An 18,476-nucleotide genomic window follows, 5' to 3' on the forward strand; every position below is an offset into this window, starting at 1 on the left:
ACAAGCTCTGGTTTTATATTGGGTAAAGATGGGAATAGTTCCCTGTCTGCCATGGGTTACATAAATAGGCTTGGCTAATGGTAGCACAGTATTAGTTAATGATGAACAATCTCTGGTTTTCCATTAGTTATGAATTAGTAAAAGTTAGGAAATATGCCAGGATCGGTCAAACCTTACACAAGTGATGTCAACGGAATGATGTCTTCAGCTCCTGATTGAAACAGGAGGAAGGACTTTTACCAAGTATGTGATAATACAGAGTAATCAACCACAGTGATTAATGACATACTTTGATTACAAGTCATTAACTTGTGTTAAGTGCAGCATTAGTAATGTAAGATCCTTTACCCTAATTGAAATTACATATAGACCTGCCTTATGATTTAATTTCCCACAGAACTATACACTTAGCAATAGTCCCACTCAATTTAATTTGCCAGGTTTCCTCCAACTTCTGGATATTATTTGTTGTTTAACTGAGGCTTTTATCCAAAGTGACTTACAGTTGATCAGAATAAGCAGGAAACAATCCTCCCCTGGAGCAATACGGGGGTTACGGGCCTTGCTCAAGGGCCAAACAAGGGCCAGATCTTATCATGGCTACACCAGGGCTTGAATCTTCTGGGTCCCAGCCATGTACCTTAGCCACTAGGCTATAGGCTGCCCATAGGACTTTGACCAGGAATGACTAAGATTCCAGGAAGTTATAAAAGCTGCAGCCGCAGTTACTGCCCCAGTCCTGTCTGCACTCATTTGTGCTTACAATGAACACGGCAGACTATGACGACGTCACCAAATTTCTGGGAGAATGGGGACCTTTTGAAAAACGGATCGCATTACTCCTCTGTATAAGCGTAATTCCTAACGGGTTGTCTGCTTTTACCATTGTGTTCATTGCTGACCCGCCATCGCACCACTGCTTGATACCACCAAACGCCAATATTAGCGCCGAATGGAGAAACTATTCTATTCCACTGGAAGAAGATAATGGGGAGATGCGGTACAGCAAATGCACCCGATACAAACTGGACGTAATAAAGCGTCTTTCAGACAACGGATCCGTGCCTGGAATCGACGTGAACGTCACTGAAATAGAACACGAAAGCTGTAAGGATGGATGGCATTACGACCGATCAATTTACATTTCAACCATCGTGTCTGAGGTAAGTCTAGAAATGCAAGGTATGAGCCTGAAGGCTCACTGATAACTGCACCTCAGGAATCAGGTAGTTTTGTTATGTGCAGTTTGCACACTTATTTTAATGTCATATCAAAATAGCATATATGGGACAACTCGTAGTCAGGGTTACCTACTGAATTGTTTATTATTTCTTTTAGAATCATGCTGACCATGATCAGCCATAATTGCAGAAAACTACGCAAAATATTACTGTATTTGGGAAATATATTTAGAAAAGGCATGTAACATTTTTGAAAACTTTGTCACAAACAATTTTCCAGTATACATCCAGTAGTGTCCAAAATAATAATTTATTGTCACTGCATATTGCCAACAATTAAAAGAAAATCGTGATTACGTGGTAAATAACTAACACAGTAAAAATGTCCTCTCTCTACAGTGGGATCTGGTGTGTGGTGATGCATGGAAGGTCCCCATGACCTCTTCTATGTTTTTCTTTGGATTGATGGCTGGATCCATAATTTGTGGACACCTGTCTGACAGGTAAACTGGACAGTCACTCTCAAAGCTCTCTCTCCCTCTCTCTGATTTGGGGCATGGGTCATTCAGAACTTGTAAATGTTAGTACCTTTAGTGTGCCTGTGTTAAGTGTGGTAACTAAATATTTAGAATGTTCAATTTGGCCAATTTAAAATTTAATCCTGCCAGTTGATTGCCTACCAATGGAAGAAAAATGGAGACATGTCATGACTTTTAATCATCAGGTTTATCTTGGTTTTGGCAATAAATTGGTATAAGTTCTCAGAAAGGGGTCTTTTAAAGTGGCAAAAAAAAATGTTTTCACCAATGCATAGAGAATACTTAAAATTGTTACAACAAGGCGTTCTCTTTGACAGAATGTTTTGTGTGTCTGTGTTTTTAGGTTTGGGAGGAAAATCACACTGTTTGCAACAATGGGAGTTCAGACTTTGTTCATATTCTTCCAGATTTTTTCCACATCCTGGTTCATGTTCTCTGCATTTTACTTTTTCGTTGGGATGGGTGGAATTTCTAACTATATGGCAGCATTTGTCCTAGGTAATTATGAGCATGTGTTGCCATTTCCTCCAACAGTATAACATGCTAATTACTAAATAAATTCAAGCAATGAAATCAAGGACTCCGGATAAAAATGAGCTCTATAGCTAAATCCGGTACAAGTGTCGTGCATGGTCCTCAATACATAAATAAATTGGTGAGTAATCGCTAAAAATGCTTTCACGGCCCCCTCCGCCGGTTTGGAGTGCCCTGTCTTGCAGGCCAGTTCCCATACTGCTGCCACTGTCGTTATTACGTGTTTATCTCAAGAACGCACATGCAGCAGAACATGTGAAGCCCCTGTTGTTCACAGGGTGTGGAACCTGAGCTTGTGCACACACTGTGATAACTGATCTATGAACCCCCCTACTTTACTATCCTAAAATAGTTCCACTGGTTCACAGGTAAGTGCACTTGCTCATGGATTAGGTGGGATAGAGGTCATTTTTAGGCATGATGAAATTTCTAAATTAGGGGTGATTTATTTGAAATTATAGATAATTATACACCCAGTCATCACTTTATTGGGTAGACATGTACACCAGTTTGTTAATGCAAATATTTAATCAACCAATCATGTGGCAGGAAATAAATGTTTTTACACATGATTGGCTGATTAAATATACAGATGTAGTTAAGAGGTTCAGCTATTTTTCAGACCAAATGCCAGAATGCCATGCACAACATGTCTCTCCAGTTCGCAGAGAATAGTGCGAAAAACAAAAATCATCCAGTGAGCAGCAGCTCTGCAGACAAAAACGTGTTAATGAGAGAAGTCAGAATCGAAGGGCTAGACTGGCTGACAGGAAGGTGACAGTAATGCAAATAACAACTCATTACAACAGTGGTATGCTGAAAAGCATCTCTGAACACATAACACATCAAACCTCTAAGTAGATAGGCTGCAGCAACAAAAGACTTAAGTAAAAAATAAAAAAAAGTCTTATGAATTCCAAATAAAGTGATCACTGAGTGTAGTTCCTTAAGACTAAGATTAACGTAATTTAGTTAAATGTATTGAAAAAACATATTTTTATTTATTTAATCATGTTCATTTCTTTATCATTTCTTAATTTTTATCAAGGGTGCCAATAATGAGTATGTATTCCTGTTTCTTAATGTATATATTAGCCTTTGGCTTTCATGGCTCAGCTTTATTGCAGTTACACCTGACCATAAAATCAGTTTTCTGTGCAACTATTTTTCCTGTTCTGCGGTGTAAAGGAACAGAAATTCTTCCTCCATGCATTCGGATCATATTCTGCACTGCGGGAGTGTCAAGTTTTTTTGCCATTGGCTACATGTTGCTTCCCCTGACGGCCTTCTTCATCAGAGACTGGAAAATGCTGCTGATCGCCATCAATGTCCCAGGAGTTTTCTATTTCGTCTTTTGGAGGTAGGTGTGTGACACAGCTCAGCTTGCCCTGTAGGTCATCAATCTCAGCACTGCTTTTTGTTACAGTAGCCTTTTTTGTTCCCAATTCAAAAAGATTAAGAAACTGATATAGTTACTGATTAATATTTGCTTTTAATCAGTAACTATCAACGTTTCGTGCATTACAAATGTTACGCTGTAGTGACAAGCCTTTTACATTGGCACAGCAACTATAAATTAGTTGTATTAACTCATATTGTGCTGTTAAATTAACTAATAGGTCCACACAAAAACAAATTTCCATGCCTTATTTATTTTTACCCCACAAACACCTATTCCTTATGTTGGCCAAGTAAGCTGAGCAGCACAATATGGGTTAATACAACTTGCTCTATTTATGGTTACTGTGCCTACGGAAAAGGCTTATCACCTGAGCTAAGAATTTGTAATCCACAGTACCTTGAACCTTGAAAGTTTAGTAAATCGTTTTTCAGTCTTGCCTTGTGGTCAACATGCTTTTAGGGTGTGGACCAGATTTCTTAGTATAAAAAAAAAAACAAGCAAAAAAACTATTGATCACAAAAATATGAAATCAAAGAAATAAATAAAAATAAAGCCGTATACCGGAAAATCACTCCCAGAACAGATTTTCACTTAGTTTCTTGTTAATATGTATTGGGAAGATTACATTGCTCTGTTCTTCCGGGCACATGTACAAACCTGAAATGATTTAACTGTTTTAATATGAAACTTGGATATGGGAATACATACTGGGTCGAAAGAACCAGGCGGCAACTCGCAAATAGGTCTCTTGCTGACCCAGGTGTCCAGTCCATGGTAGTGTGTGTGCTATACATAACACTATTGGTTTAGGTGTAGTGGGTACCACTAAGCGAGACCTGTCAACATACGAAATACTATTTTCAATAAGGTAGTTGTCCCCACAATGGAAAGGTTTGTTGTCTCCAGCTGTCTATACGGTCAAATAAGGGGGTCAAGCATACCAACTGGGGATCCAGCCACGGGTCAGAGCAAGGTCAGAGCAATCCAGAATAGCACTCTAATAATTTTCCGGAAGACAACCCAATAAAACCTTTGTGTGAATTCAAACTCCCTTGAGAAAATGCACTGCTTTCCGAGTTCTTCCAACGGTGTTCCAAAAGAAAATCTATTTAGGTGTGAGATGATTTTTCTCACGTCATTTTCCTTCACCTAATTGCAAAACTTTTTTGAAATTTGAGCCTTACAGAGCCACACCATTAAACCACTTTAGTACACACTGACTTTGCGTTGGGACAGGTTGATCCCGGAGTCCCCTCGATGGCTTCTCTCTCAGGGCCGGGTGGAGGAGGCGGAGGCCATTTTGAGAGGCGCCGCCAAGATGAACAGAGTCGCAGCCCCGGAGGTCATCTTTCAGCCTCTCCAGGTCCTGCTAATCTTACTTCTATGAATGTCTCCAGATTTGCATTCTCATTTGCATACTGGCTCGTAGCTCCCTCAAGGAACATTTAACAGGTTGGAATGTCCTTAAAGATCTCAATTGATTTCTGACCCATGGGTAAATCGGCGACAAATGTCAGGCTGCCGCTGTCACTACAACTTCATATTTCTTTGCGGTTTTGAACAATTGCAGATGCAAAAACTTTGGAAATTGTGGATGACCTCCTTTGGCTGGGAATTTAGAATTTCCAGGTGAGACCCTTGCAATGTATTCTAGGATATAACAATTATAGAAATAAGTCAGCAAATGTCAAGGTAGTTTGTAAGCTTGCTAGCAACAAATAAAGGAGTTGGGATGATAGCTATCCTGGTTGTTTTAACGTTACTTCAGTAAATCCGTTTTATCTTACGAACTAATATGACAATCCGACTGAGATATAATCCAGTACAATTATTAATGAATGATCAAGCTGTAAGGTTTAGGTTAGTTATTGGTAAGTACGAGTTGGCATAGAATGAACAAATGACAAAGTTGTAATATGTGTTATTGATAAGCAAGCTTCAGTAGAGAAAGGCAGCTGTGAAGTCAGTTAAGTGAAATATTGAAAGTTGATACAGATATTAATGAATGGTCAAGCTGTAATGTTCGTTATTGATAACCAAGCATCAGTACTGAAATTATTGAGTTGTATCATAGTTTCCCTCTCGTTGGCCAAAATCTATCTCATAGTGGTCCTCGAGTTTTTACTTCTTGAAATGCAGATGACATTTCAACCAGGTTTCCTAGGGGATGGCAAAAAAAGGCATTTGGCTCAATCCAATAGCTTATTTTTCTCATCCTGTCTCATTGTTCCTTGCCTGATCAATCAAGGTCCGACATCATTAGGGAAATTCCAGTCCAATAAATGTTCCTTCCAGGAGCTAGAAGCCAGGAGCCAGAGGATTTCCTGAGCAAGAAAACACGAGCGCACCTTTGCGGACATATCTTTCCAGAATGCATGACGTACGTATAAAGATTTGGAAACCTGTCAATCCACCTGTCCCAAGCTTCCACGCATCAGCTACATCTGTAACTGATGTTTGAGGGAGCAAAGACATTTAATTTGCCTAATTAATACTTTTTAATGCGCATGCTAAGGTGAAAAGGTCTTGGGGTGAGTTGATCAAAGTCTTTCCAGTTCTAGTCAATCTGCTGTGACAGTAAAAAAGGCCAACTTGTTGCTAGTATACATAGCCAAGATAATTGAGTATAAATCCAAGGATACTCCCCTTATACAATACCCTAGTCAGACAACACTTAAGATTATTTTGTGCAGTTCTGGGGAGCATAGTACAAGAAAGATATAGAGGTGCTGGAAAAGGTTCAAAGAATGGCAACCAGATATTGATTCCATGTATAAAAGCTAAAACTTAAGAGACTTAAGCTTAGTAAAAAAAAAGACTTAAAAGTGGATTAGATTGAGGCTTTTAAATTATCAAAGGGATAAACAGTGAACTGCAGGTGATTCTTCAGGTTGAGTTTATTTAGTAGAATGGGGGGGGGGGGGGCATAAATGAAAATGAGCAAAGGATAAATTCCGCACAGATATTAGGAAGTATTTTTCCCACATAGAGAGTGGTCACTGTGTGGAATAGTTTACCAGGACATGTAGTGGTGGCAGAAACACTTGGGGTTTTAAAGACCAGGCTTGATAAGGTGCAAGATATTATCTAGCTTTTAGGCAAATTAAGCAGTAAGTACACTCCAGTGGTAGGAAAAGCATTGCTGGACTGATTGGCCTATTGGCCTATGTTATGTTAAAAAATAATCCTGGAAATAATTCTCCTGTCCTTATCATCAGGCCCTGAATATGATTCAATTTTAAATTGCCTGAACTGAATTCTAGCCTAGTACAGGGTTCCATACTAACTTTTTTAAACTGGTGGCACAATTAAGAAATACGGTGGTAAAACATTTTGCTGCACATTATTATATGTATATTATATTTTATATAACAAGTTATTATTTTGCTACATTTTGCAGTGGCCTCTGATTTGTATTCATGCAATAGGCCTACGTGAAGGCTTTGAAATCAGAAATAATGTGCAACATTTTATACGAGCATACGCTTTTGAGAATGGATTAAGAGCACAACAACAAATAGAAAAGTGCTTCTTTACCAAGCCTCCTGTTAATATAAATCACTCTAAACACCTCAAGATGACCAGCTCTGATAGTTTGGCCTTCTTCACCATTTTTCCTGGTTAAACCAACTTGAACAGATTCCTCAATTTCCGCAATTCTCAGGCAGGTACGCTTGACATAAATGGGAATATACATTCCGTGATGGCTATCAAAAACATTCCATTTAACCACCAACCCGGCATGTGGGCCGGGTTGGTGCATTCTTAAGTCTCTTTTCAGCCCGTGGCTTCTATCAGCAAACATAGTTTACTGATGGGTCTTTGTAGGACATTGGTCTTTGTCTTGACGAGGACACTTCGCACAATGCCTTTACTGTCTGGCAATGTCTTCACTATGCGTCCCATTAGCCACGAGTTTCGGGGGGCCGTGTCATCCTTTTCGGGTGGTTCCACTTATTCCTCTCCTGCATGAGCGGCAGATATTCTCAGATCCATCTTTTCCAGAAGAGGTCTGCAATGTATTGAGCTTGTCTCCATCTCCTCTTGCAATATAAGTCCTCTTTCCGGAAAAGTCCAGGTGGCATAACTGGTTTCCCTTTGGACTGCAGCAGGTGATTGGGCGTGAGAGCCTCCAAGTCGTTGGGATCATTTGAGACACTTGTAATCGGCCTGTCATTCATGATCAGTTCCACTTCACACAAAACTGTTTGTAGACCTTCATCATCCAATGTCTGCGCTTTAACCACAGAACTGAAGATCTTCTTTACCAGTCTGATGAGCCTCTCCCAGACGCCTCCATGATGGGTTCCTGAGGGAGGGTTCATTGTCCATTTTATTCCTTCAGTCAACAGAGCCTTTTGGATCTTGTCGTGATCCAGCTCTTTGAGTGCTTCTCCAAGCTCTTTCTGTGTTCCAACAAAATTGGTGCCTTGATCTGATCGAATACTTGTCACTGGACCTCTTCTGCAGATGAATCATCTGAGTGCATTGATGCACAAATTTGTATCCAGGTGACTCGCAACTTCAAGGTGAACCGCTCTGCTCACAAGGCAGGTAAAGATGACTCCCCATCTCTTGACATAAGCACGACCTGTTTTGACCTCTATGGGTCAGAAATAGTCGACACCCACATGAGTAAAGGGGGGCAGATCTGGTAGGACGCGATCTTGGGGAAGGTCGGCCATCTTCTGCTCACCTACTCTGGCTTGCAGGCGTCGACAGAATACACAGTTTCTGATGGTTCTTCTTGCCAGGGAGTTGGCACAAGGTATCCAGTAGCGCTGCCTTAGTCTAGACAGCATGTGGTTTCGGCCAGAGTGGCCCACTTGCTCGTGAATGTGTTTCAACAGAACCTGGGAGATGTGGGAGTCCTTGGGGATGATCATGGGATGTTTCAAGTCCATTGGCATAGCGGTCTTGCTTAGCCGTCCACCAACTCTGAGGATTCCATTCTCCATAACTGGGTCCACTTTCCTGATTGAGCTCGTCTTGGTACAGCTCTTGCCTTCCTTCAAAAGGCCAACTTCTTCTTTGAAGTGTTGCTCTTGTGTGTAGCGGATGAGATCTCTCTCTGCTTCCTCCAAGTCCTTCACTGTGAGACTTTGGGGTCCAAGAGTCTTCTTGAATTTCTCCATCAGTTCTTTCACTGAGTCGGTCTGTTCACCGATGTCATGTCTCCTTTTACTCATCTGTCTGAGCACTCCTTTCAGTTTGAGCATCAATGCAAGAGCTTTCTTGAGTCTTGTCGAGTCTGAAAAGTATTCAATGAGCCTGGTCTTCTGGCCTGTTTTCTTCCACACTGATACTGCTGACGATCAACTCCTTTCGAACCTCGACATCACTGGAGGAAAGGGAGTTCATGACCTCCTTAGGGATCTCTGGCCCTTCCGCTTCTGGTTTGGACAGGTAGTCAGGACCCTTCAGCCATCTTGTGTTGTTCAAGAAGACCTCCACATTTGAATCCCTTGAGGCACCGTCTGCTGGGTTTTGTGCAGAGCTCATATATCTCCATTGCGATGGACTGGACAGTTCACGAATCACGGATATCCGGTTTGCAACAAACGTTTGGAACCTCTTTGTCTCATTGTTGATGTACTTCAGCACTGATTGGCTGTCTGTCCAGAACACTGAGTCTTCCATTTTGAGCTGCAATTCGGTCTTCAATATTCTGTCAATGCGCGCAGACAAGGTTGCTGCGGCAAGTTCCAGTCTAGGAAACGTGATCTGTTTTAACGGCGTGACTCTTTTGCCATGACGAGTACCGTGTGAGTTTCCTCTTTCTTGTTCGTCATCCTGTCTTAAGAAATCTGATAAATACCCAATAAAGTGCTATATTCTGGATTTGTTAGTACCAGATTTTGAAATCTTTCTACTTTTAACTATGTTGTACTTGGTGTCCTTGGCTGTAGTGTTTGGTGTCCTGGATCCTGTTGTATCGCGCTTTGAAGCAATGGAATTGTATTCCGGGGCGACGTGGCTCAGGCAGTAAGAGACAGTCGGAGGGTTGCCGGTTCAATCCCCCGCCCGGGCTGTGTCGAAGTGTCCCTGAGCAAGACATCTAACCCCAAAATGCTCCTGACGAGCTGGTCGGCGCCTTGCATGGCAGCCAATCGCCGTTGGTGTATGAATGGGTGAATAAGAAGCATCACTTTTACAGCGCTTTGGATAAAGGCGCTATATATATGCCAACCATTTACCATTTTTACCATTTATATTCAACCTACCAAATCCCAATTATTTTTTCCCCCATTCAAAGAATGTAGAATGGGGGTTGACCAAGGCAGGCTTCACAGTAGTTATATTTCCTCTTTGTACCCCATTTACTCATCTATATCATTTAAAATCAGTCCCTCAAGTCCACAGATGTTGAATATTTGCCTGGGTAATCGTGATGAAAACAAATGCATTTATTGTGACATGTTGCTACAGGTAGAACACAAAGGGGAAAAAGTGAACCGCCACAACATCTGTGATCTTGTGAAGTCCAACAACATCCGCTGGATCACGATCATATTGAGCTTCGTGTGGTGAGTGTCACAAAACATGTTAGGCTGCTGAAAGCCAAGATTAATGGGTTCACTTTTATGTGAACCTTCATTTATCTAAACATTGGAGACTGATGGCTGAAACCTCCACACCCCTTTTCAGGTTGGTGAATGCCATTGGGTACTTTGCTTTATGCTTGAACACCTCCAATCTGTCTGGGAACCCCTTTTTGAACTGTTTCTTCTCGGCGGCTGTTGAAGTCCCAGCCTACATTTTGGCCTGGCCCCTATTTCGCGCTTTCCCAAGGCGATTGTGTGTCGTTCCCATGCTGGTTCTCTCTGGGGTAGTACTACTGTTTACTCAACTCATACCAACAAGTAAGTACGTGTCAAGAGGGTATCAGATGAGTGAAAGCTTTTCTGTACCTCAAGTAACAAATGTTAGTGATCAATAAGAAATTCTGTACAGCCACTTTCTCACATGAATTTTAATCCATAAATGTTCTGAAAATGTTCTGTGTCAGCATCATGTGTGAACAGCAGCAGGATTAGATTTTCTGTGTAACCGCAGCAGAAGACATTAATGGCATTTGGCAGAGCGATGTACAACAAAGTGCAAAGTGCATACTCATAACCAGGGATAAGTGCGCTGAAAGACCCTAGAGGGAAGTACAAGGACTAGGGCCTGTTTGATCATCGGAAAGTAGTCGTGAGCGGGAGGTAGAAGTACGGAGAGGGGGAGGCACCAGGCATCTCTCCCCACCTTCAAGGCCCTCGTCCTTATCTTTGTTGTACAGGTAGTAGTTGAAATTGTACTTCCCTCTAGGGTCTTTCAGCATACTTATCCCTGGTTATGGGTATGCACTTTGTTGTACGTCGCTCTGGATAAGAGCGTCTGCCAAATGCCAATAATGTAATGTAATGCATCCTGTGGTGGCCGAACGGAGAGGTCTGGCAGGCGTGTAGCCTTGGAAGGCTAGCACCAATGTTTTTAATTTGATGCGTGCCATGATAGGCAGCCAGTGGAGGGAAATAAGCAGGGGGCGGGGCATGAGAGTGTTTCGGAGGGTTGAACACTAGACGAGCTGCTGCATTCTGGATAAGTTGGAGGGGTCTGATGGTGGATGCTGGGAGGCCAGCCAGGAGAAAGTTGCAGTAGTCCAGGTGGGACAAAACCATCGCTTGGACCAAGAGCTGGGTCGAGTAGGGGGTGAGAAAGGGGCGGATTCTCTGCAGTGACCTGCACAACCAGGTCACTGCTGGAATGTTCCGAATGTTCTCGGAAAGGGACAGTCTGTTGTCCATCACTAGGCCGAGGTTCCTTGCACAGGGTGATGGCGTCAGTGAGGTATCCCCTAGGGCAGGGGTCTGAAACCCTGGTCCTGGAGAGCCGCAGAGTGTGCTGGCTTTCGTTGTTACTCTGCACTTAATTGATTAATTAAAGCAGTCGATTACACAGTTAACTCGCCTCACCTGGTTTCTTGGGTCTGAATCGGTTGCTGATATTAAGGCGAAAACCCCAAAAAAAGCTTGCATATGCAGCATGGAGTGTTTCACTGACAGAGAGGAGTGCGGTTCAATTGCTTTAGACAGAAAAGGAAGAGATACCGGGCGGTAGTTCTGGATGACAGAGGGGTCCAGGGTAGGCTGTTTTAACAGGTGATGGGTGATGTGGGCCATCTTGGGGCCATCTTGGAGGATGATGGAAAACAGCCAGAAGACAGGGAGGAGTTTCACGAGGGAGTTCATATCTAAAGACAATAAGTCTAATAAATACCTATTTAAGTGCTTTGTATATTCCCAAAAGATTTTATCCTAATCCACTTTCAAGCTGTCACTATTCAACTGCACTTTACTGGCAAGATTTACTTCTCTGCCAAAAGCATTACTGAGCTAAATACCTGCCCCTTTAAAGAAGAACTAATGTAAAGTTAATATTTGTTCTGCATTGATTCATAGGGCAGACAATCTGCCTTGCATCCGGGATGGTTATGTCTGGTGTGAACAGTGAACTTTACTGTACAAGAGAATGGCGAAAACCACATCTTAGCCCAGATAATGGAACCCAGTCACCTTGTGGGCTACACATGTGAAAGGGGCTAATGTGTCAAAGTGGGCAGAAAATTCAAGGCATAATATAGTCAATCAGATACGGGAGATGATTAAGTAAACAAATTGAGACATTTTTGGGGGGGAATTTGACCCCTACAGCACAAGATCTTTAGTAACCACAGTGAGTTGGGGCCTTGATTTACATTTCACCAGAAATCTTAGTGCCTTTGTTATTGTGCTGGGTCATGCATTTCTATTTGCTACTGTATAGTGCCCCCTACTGGCCAAACATGACTTACTATCACTGATTACTTCCAACAACAACTTTGTTTTTGCAGGTCTCCATTCCAAGAGCTACTTAGCTACCTAAGCAGCTTCAGCAGTTTGACATGAGAAGGGAACGGGGTGATACAGCTGCTAGAAAATACAAGAAAAGAAAAGATTAATAAAAGGGGCATAAGTGCTGACAGTGTTTGGACACCATTATGATCTGAGACTTAGCACAATCGGTTGATGGTTTCAATACAAATAGTACTTTGGCAGAAGACAATACAAGCAACATATTTCTATTTAAATTATTGGGCTTTTTTAACTGTTATCTCTCTTTACTTGACAGATTTGAGTTCAGTATCGATTGCACTGGAGATGATGGGGAAATTTGGGGTCACAATGGCTTTCACCATCTTGCTCCCCTACACGACGGAGCTGTACCCCACAGTACTGAGGAACACCGCAATGGGCATCTGCTCCATGGCTTCTCAGCTGGGTGCCATTGCTGCACCCTACTTCCTCTATCTGGGTTAGTGAGCCTTGATACCAGCTCCCCACTTTCTGTGAACACCCGAAATTCACCACTGGCCCTCTGAACACCCTCTTTCACCCAGAGGTTCAACCATGCACCACAACGATGTGCCAAAACTGAATGCTCCTCTATGTTTTCATGTTGTACTTTATTTGCCTGACAGTGGGGAAACTGTATCTGTTCTTCCCGTTCTGCAGGAACCGATTCCAAGTCCATGCCGTACATATTAATGGGGAGCCTTGGTGTTTTTGGGGGGTTGTTTAGCATCCTGATTCCTGAGACCTACGGTTTGCCCCTCCCCGAGACCATCGATCACATGCAGACTTTTCAATGGTAAGGCAGCCACATCTCACAATTACAGAGGCTGCACCTTCTGAGATCGAATGTGTGTTGAATTAGTGGTTCTTGAGTATCGTATCTCATGCCTGTGCAATTTGAACATTCATGCTATATCTTTTTCCCCATTTTGTTTTTCTCAGGTGTAAAAAGAGACAAACATCAAAAAATGTAACCAGTGATTCTACACCAGTGGAGAATGTCTCAATGTTGTCATGACACTTTACTACACTAAAATGTTGGATATTGGGTTATATAAAGATGGAATTCAATTATGAAGTTACTTATCAAACATGTAACATGTGCACCATTGTTATTGGTAATAACTGCCTGGTAATAACTGCCTGTTTCACTGCCTAATTAATAAATATGCCTCATATATAGTATGATTTCACAAAACTGCCTTGAGTTCAACCACAGTATTTCACTCATTAAGAAATTCAGGATGGACTGGGTATGTTTAATGAATATTCAGTGAATCAGACGACTGGTTGTTTTTTGCTAAACCCTTTTACATCACACCTCACAGCAATTCTGATCCGATGCTGTCGACACACAGACCTCATAAGACTGTGTCAGAACAGATTCAGCCATACGTTTGAACCTGAACCACCTTGAAAATCTCTGTATGTGCATTGGATTTTTCCTAATGCACATACAGTGTTTATGTGCAAGGTAAAATATATTCACAAATTATTGTGGCTGAAGCCATGACTCCTTTATATTAGCCAACTCTGTCATTCCAGGGGGATTACAGTGATAAGCTGATAACTTTCAGCAATTAAAACCATGCTGATAGCCTTTACTCCTTAACTGAACAAAATGATTTTAACAAGCTTTGGTGGAGCCATATATTTTCTTTGATTTTGCGCACAAGCAGGTGTGTGGGCAGCCTGTAGCGTAGTGGCTAAGGTACATGATTGGGACCCACAAGGTCGGTGATTCGATCCCCAGTGTAGCCACAATGAGATCCGCACAGCTGTTGGGCCCTTGAGAAAGGCCCTTAACCCTGCATTACTCCAGGGGAGGACTGTCTCCTGCTTAGTCTAATCAACTGTACGTGGATAAGAGCATCTGCTAATAATGTAATGTAATGGCCATCATCCAGGCAGAAAGGACCACAGGACCCCTGTCACCCATAAACTAATTCCCCCCCCGTCCTATTGGTATTGTAGCATCCAAAACAGGATGAACAGGTTTAATAACAAGTTCTAACCACAGAGCTCCAACTCAACTGCTAACCACACAGAGCTGTATAACACATCACAACTGTGTGCACATACAGTAGGACTCTCGCACCGTAACTCTTAACTTATATAACACAGAATTCACCTGTACACTGCTCAATGTGTAGCAGGGTTAGCCCGGCTAGTTCGCTAGTAAGCACAGTTAAGTGCAGGAAAGCGGAGGCTCGTTAGGGGACAATACTCCCTGATGACGTTGCCCTTTGGTAGAGGCACTTTCGTTGTTAGCCGACTGGTAACGCGTTCATCCAAATGTTAGCACGAGTGAGAGGCTGGGGTTCAAATCCCACCTCGGACTCTCTAGTTACATTGGTGCCGTGACTTGGATCCGGTGGGTCGTGAATAAAAAAAAGTGTGGAGTTTCCACAGGGGGTGAGTGTAGTTTTATGACTGTAATAGCTGACTTGGATGAGGTCAAAGTGAGTCGTGCCTCAGAGAATGAGCCAGTCCGTTCAAAGATGGCTGTGCCCACCCAGGTGGTTAATAATTCATTTAGGTTAATGAAAAGCCACATATACATCTGATCAAAGTGCATGCCCACCACAAAAGTGTGCTTACAAATAGATACTCATTAGTTGAGGTATTTTCCGTCTGCTAATCCACAACATTCGGGGTTTTGAGAATGGGGGACTATGAGGGCTGCTCTGATGGATGGACCTACAGTAAGGAGATCTACCAGTCCACCATAGTCACTGAGGTGAGCAGCCCCCATGCCAGAGCTGATGGGTGCCCTGCATTATAGTATTTATTTATATAATATTTGAATTAAGGTTTTTAAAGACAATGGGTCTCATTCATGAAACGTGAGCTGAACGAATTTGTGTGTAAAATGCGAGTAGAGGGAAATTTACGGGTTTTTGGCATTCATCAATATTTTAGTAGCTCCGATCTTTTCGTAGCTACTAACAAAATCTACACCTGCTGCTGACCACGCGTAGTGCTTGTGTAAATTCAAGAATGCACATAAATAATGCTTGTCACTATTGGAAATTTACATTTTACTTCATATTGCGCTCTGTTATGTAAACAATACGCAGATGCCTTTGGAACACGTGATATGAACATGACAAACAATTAAAAGTTGGCAATTAGCAGGTTTAAGATCCAGATTAGGTTCATGATTGTGAATTATCTATGTAAATCGACTCAATAGATTACACATTCTTTCTACATATTGAATGATAATTAAAAAAAATATCTATATATATGTAAGAATATAGGCCAATAATAGGCTAAAATCACAAAAAGGATGTAAACAATTACCATATCTGGGTCACTTCCCACAATATAAAAGGCCTTCAGTCTTAGTTAATGGTAACAATGGCTGACCTTGCGCTCTTGCATGATTTGGCGCAATTAAGACGCTGGAGAGAGAGGTATTGTATGGTAATCATTGTCTATTCATGGGCGGGGATTTATGCTAATTACTGATTACCGGGAGCGCGCTTTCAATTTACGATGGATTGGCATTCATGATCATACACACAAGTTTACGATCAGATCTGAGTTTCCCGCGGCGTTCATGAATCCGGAGTAGGTTTTTAGTAGCGTGGACGTTTATGTGCAAATCTGAACATAGATTTACTAACATTTCATGAATGAGACCCAATGTCCTTATGAGTGTGTTATGTCGCCGTATGCCGAAGAGGAAATGCCCCTGAAATGGGTGTTTCAACAAGACAACGACCCCAAACACATGAGTAAGAGAGCAACATCTTGGTTCCAGACAAAAAGGATTGGGGGAATGGAGTGGCCAGCTCGATCCCCCCCCCCGACCTCAACCCCATTGAAAACTTGTGGGGTGACATGAAAAATACAGCTTCTGAAGCAAAACCCAAAAATTCACAGGAACTGTGGAATGTAGTTAGTTTGTTCCTTTTCTTTGCTTCCCGTAAAAGAATAACGCAGACTTGATAAAAAATATTTTTTTAACAACAATTTGCCTTACATTGTGGGTCTACATTCTAAAGCTCTATTTTGCCCTCCCAAATGTAAGTGGGCGACATGGCTCAGGCAGTAAGAGCAGTCGTCTGGCATTCGGAGGGTTGCCAGTTTGATCCCCCGCCCGGGCTGTGTTGAAGTGTCCCTGAGCAAGACACCTAACCCCCAAATGCTCCTGACGAGCAGGTCAGGGCCTTGCATGGCAGCCAACCGCTGTCGGTGTGTGAGTGTGTGTATAAATGGGTGAATGGAGAAGCATCAATTGTACAGCGCTTTGGATAAAGGCGCTATATAAATGCCTGCCATTTACCATTTAAGTTCAAGTAAATATTACCATTTTATTATTTTTACCTAACATTAAGTTAAATTAACTGAGCTAACTAGTGAATCTAAACATGACTGAACTCCTGGACAAGTGAAAGACTGAGCAAGCCTACTGTCAAGTCCTGCAGAAACATGTTGTCCTCTCAGATCCAAGCAAATGCATCAGAACTGATCGGATGATGCTTAACTGTGCAGCAGGACAATGATCCAAAGCAACCAAGGCCTGGCAGGGAAGCAGGAAGGAGGCATCACCAAGGACGATACCCAGCATTTGGTGATGTCTACGGGTCATAGACTTCAGATAGTCATTGATTGCAAAGTATTTCCAGTGAAATACTGAATATGATGACATTCTTTCCGTTTGTGTTAATAGTTAATAATTATTAGCTACTTCATACTTTTTTATATAACATAAAAGTAAGCATGTGTTGTTTAATTGTAGTTTGCCTACCAGAGTGATATCATTCACCGTAACTGATCTTGGGCTGGGGATGGGATGCTTTTTAATTGATAAGGTGTATTTTTTCGTGGTACTACTAAATACTATATATTTCCCTCTTCATATAGAAAATTATAGAATTTCAATAACAAATAAATAATTAAATATAAATGACACAAGTAACCCCACATTGCTCCAAGGGAGATTCACCCCTGTTTAGACTAATAAACTATAAGTCACTTTGGATAAAAGCATCAGCTAAATAACTCTAATGTAATGTAATATAATGTAATGGGATTATTCCTAAATCCCAAGGTCCCTAGGGAATACTAGTACAGTGCAAATAGGGCATATGATATAGTCAGCTCAGCCCTATTTATTATTATTATTAGTATTATTATTATTATTATTATTATTTTATATAAATAAGAAATGCTGCTACAAATCTAGACAGTCGTGTCTCACCGTACTTGTAACTGTAATATAGTAATTTTATGAAGGTAACGAGAATGAAAATAGCTGAACTCTTAGAAGGCATACCATTGCTAAACACTAACTTTAAGTTGGTAGTGATAGCAAGTCCTTAATGCTATTTTAAAACAAGCCTTTAATTCTATTCTCAGAGTGTATGGGATTTCCTTGGCATAGGGCTGGCTGGCTGGCTGGTGCTAAACGTAATCATAGCAATCGGTTTCATAATGGATGATTGACAAAACTGATTATGTATTATACAGAATTGTCTGGTTAGCTGTCTTGCATTATCCCTGCTGTCAAGTGATACAACTAACGTTGCATTGCTTTTAATGCACAATTCTCTCTCTCTCTTTCTCTCTCTCTAGCTATGTTACGTCAGTTGTAGTATCAAGAGTGAGGTAATGTTTGCGCCGCCACTGCCGGAGGGCTCCGCTTGCGCCGAGGAGTAACCATAGCAACAGATTTAACGGTGGCCCCCCAATATCTACGTTTAAATACGCGGATAAAAAAGCCGTTCGTTCAGCGAACATCTTTGATATTCGATGTCACACTGAGCAACATGGTTGACGCCGGGTCGCACAAGTGCAGTACGCTTGGCTGAGGGAGGGGCAAGACCTTACCGTTGTTTCCTCTTAGTGGTTCGTGCAGCTACATTTTTAAATAGAGAAATAACGGCGTAACAGTGTACGGAACATACACATAGCCTATCCCCTAGTTTCTGTA

At 41.8% G+C, this 18,476-nt stretch overlaps 1 protein-coding gene across 1 annotated transcript; it reads left to right on the forward strand.

The window, feature by feature from the left end:
* Positions 1–749: 749 nt before the first annotated feature.
* Positions 750–13,605, forward strand: LOC133132104 (organic cation/carnitine transporter 2-like). Its single transcript, XM_061247277.1, has 10 exons — positions 750–1,163; positions 1,581–1,684; positions 2,064–2,218; positions 3,443–3,614; positions 4,893–5,019; positions 10,086–10,183; positions 10,305–10,519; positions 12,810–12,992; positions 13,193–13,328; positions 13,475–13,605. The coding sequence occupies exons 1-10, from the start codon at positions 765–767 to the stop codon at positions 13,548–13,550; spliced, it is 1,665 nt and encodes a 554-aa protein (XP_061103261.1). The 5' UTR covers positions 750–764; the 3' UTR covers positions 13,551–13,605.
* Positions 13,606–18,476: the final 4,871 nt, after the last annotated feature.

Source organism: Conger conger, chromosome 7 (genome assembly GCF_963514075.1).
Source record: "Conger conger chromosome 7, fConCon1.1, whole genome shotgun sequence".
NCBI lineage: Eukaryota > Metazoa > Chordata > Actinopteri > Anguilliformes > Congridae > Conger > Conger conger.

Bases quoted from the DNA above. Each gene is read 5' to 3' on its own strand.
- LOC133132104 (XM_061247277.1), top strand. From the start codon at position 765: ATGAACACGGCAGACTATGACGACGTCACCAAATTTCTGGGAGAATGG. The intron at 1,164-1,580 runs GTAAGTCTAGAA...CTCTCTCTACAG, and splicing joins TTTCAACCATCGTGTCTGAG to TGGGATCTGGTGTGTGGTGA. The intron at 5,020-10,085 runs GTCCTGCTAATC...ATGTTGCTACAG, and splicing joins TCATCTTTCAGCCTCTCCAG to GTAGAACACAAAGGGGAAAA.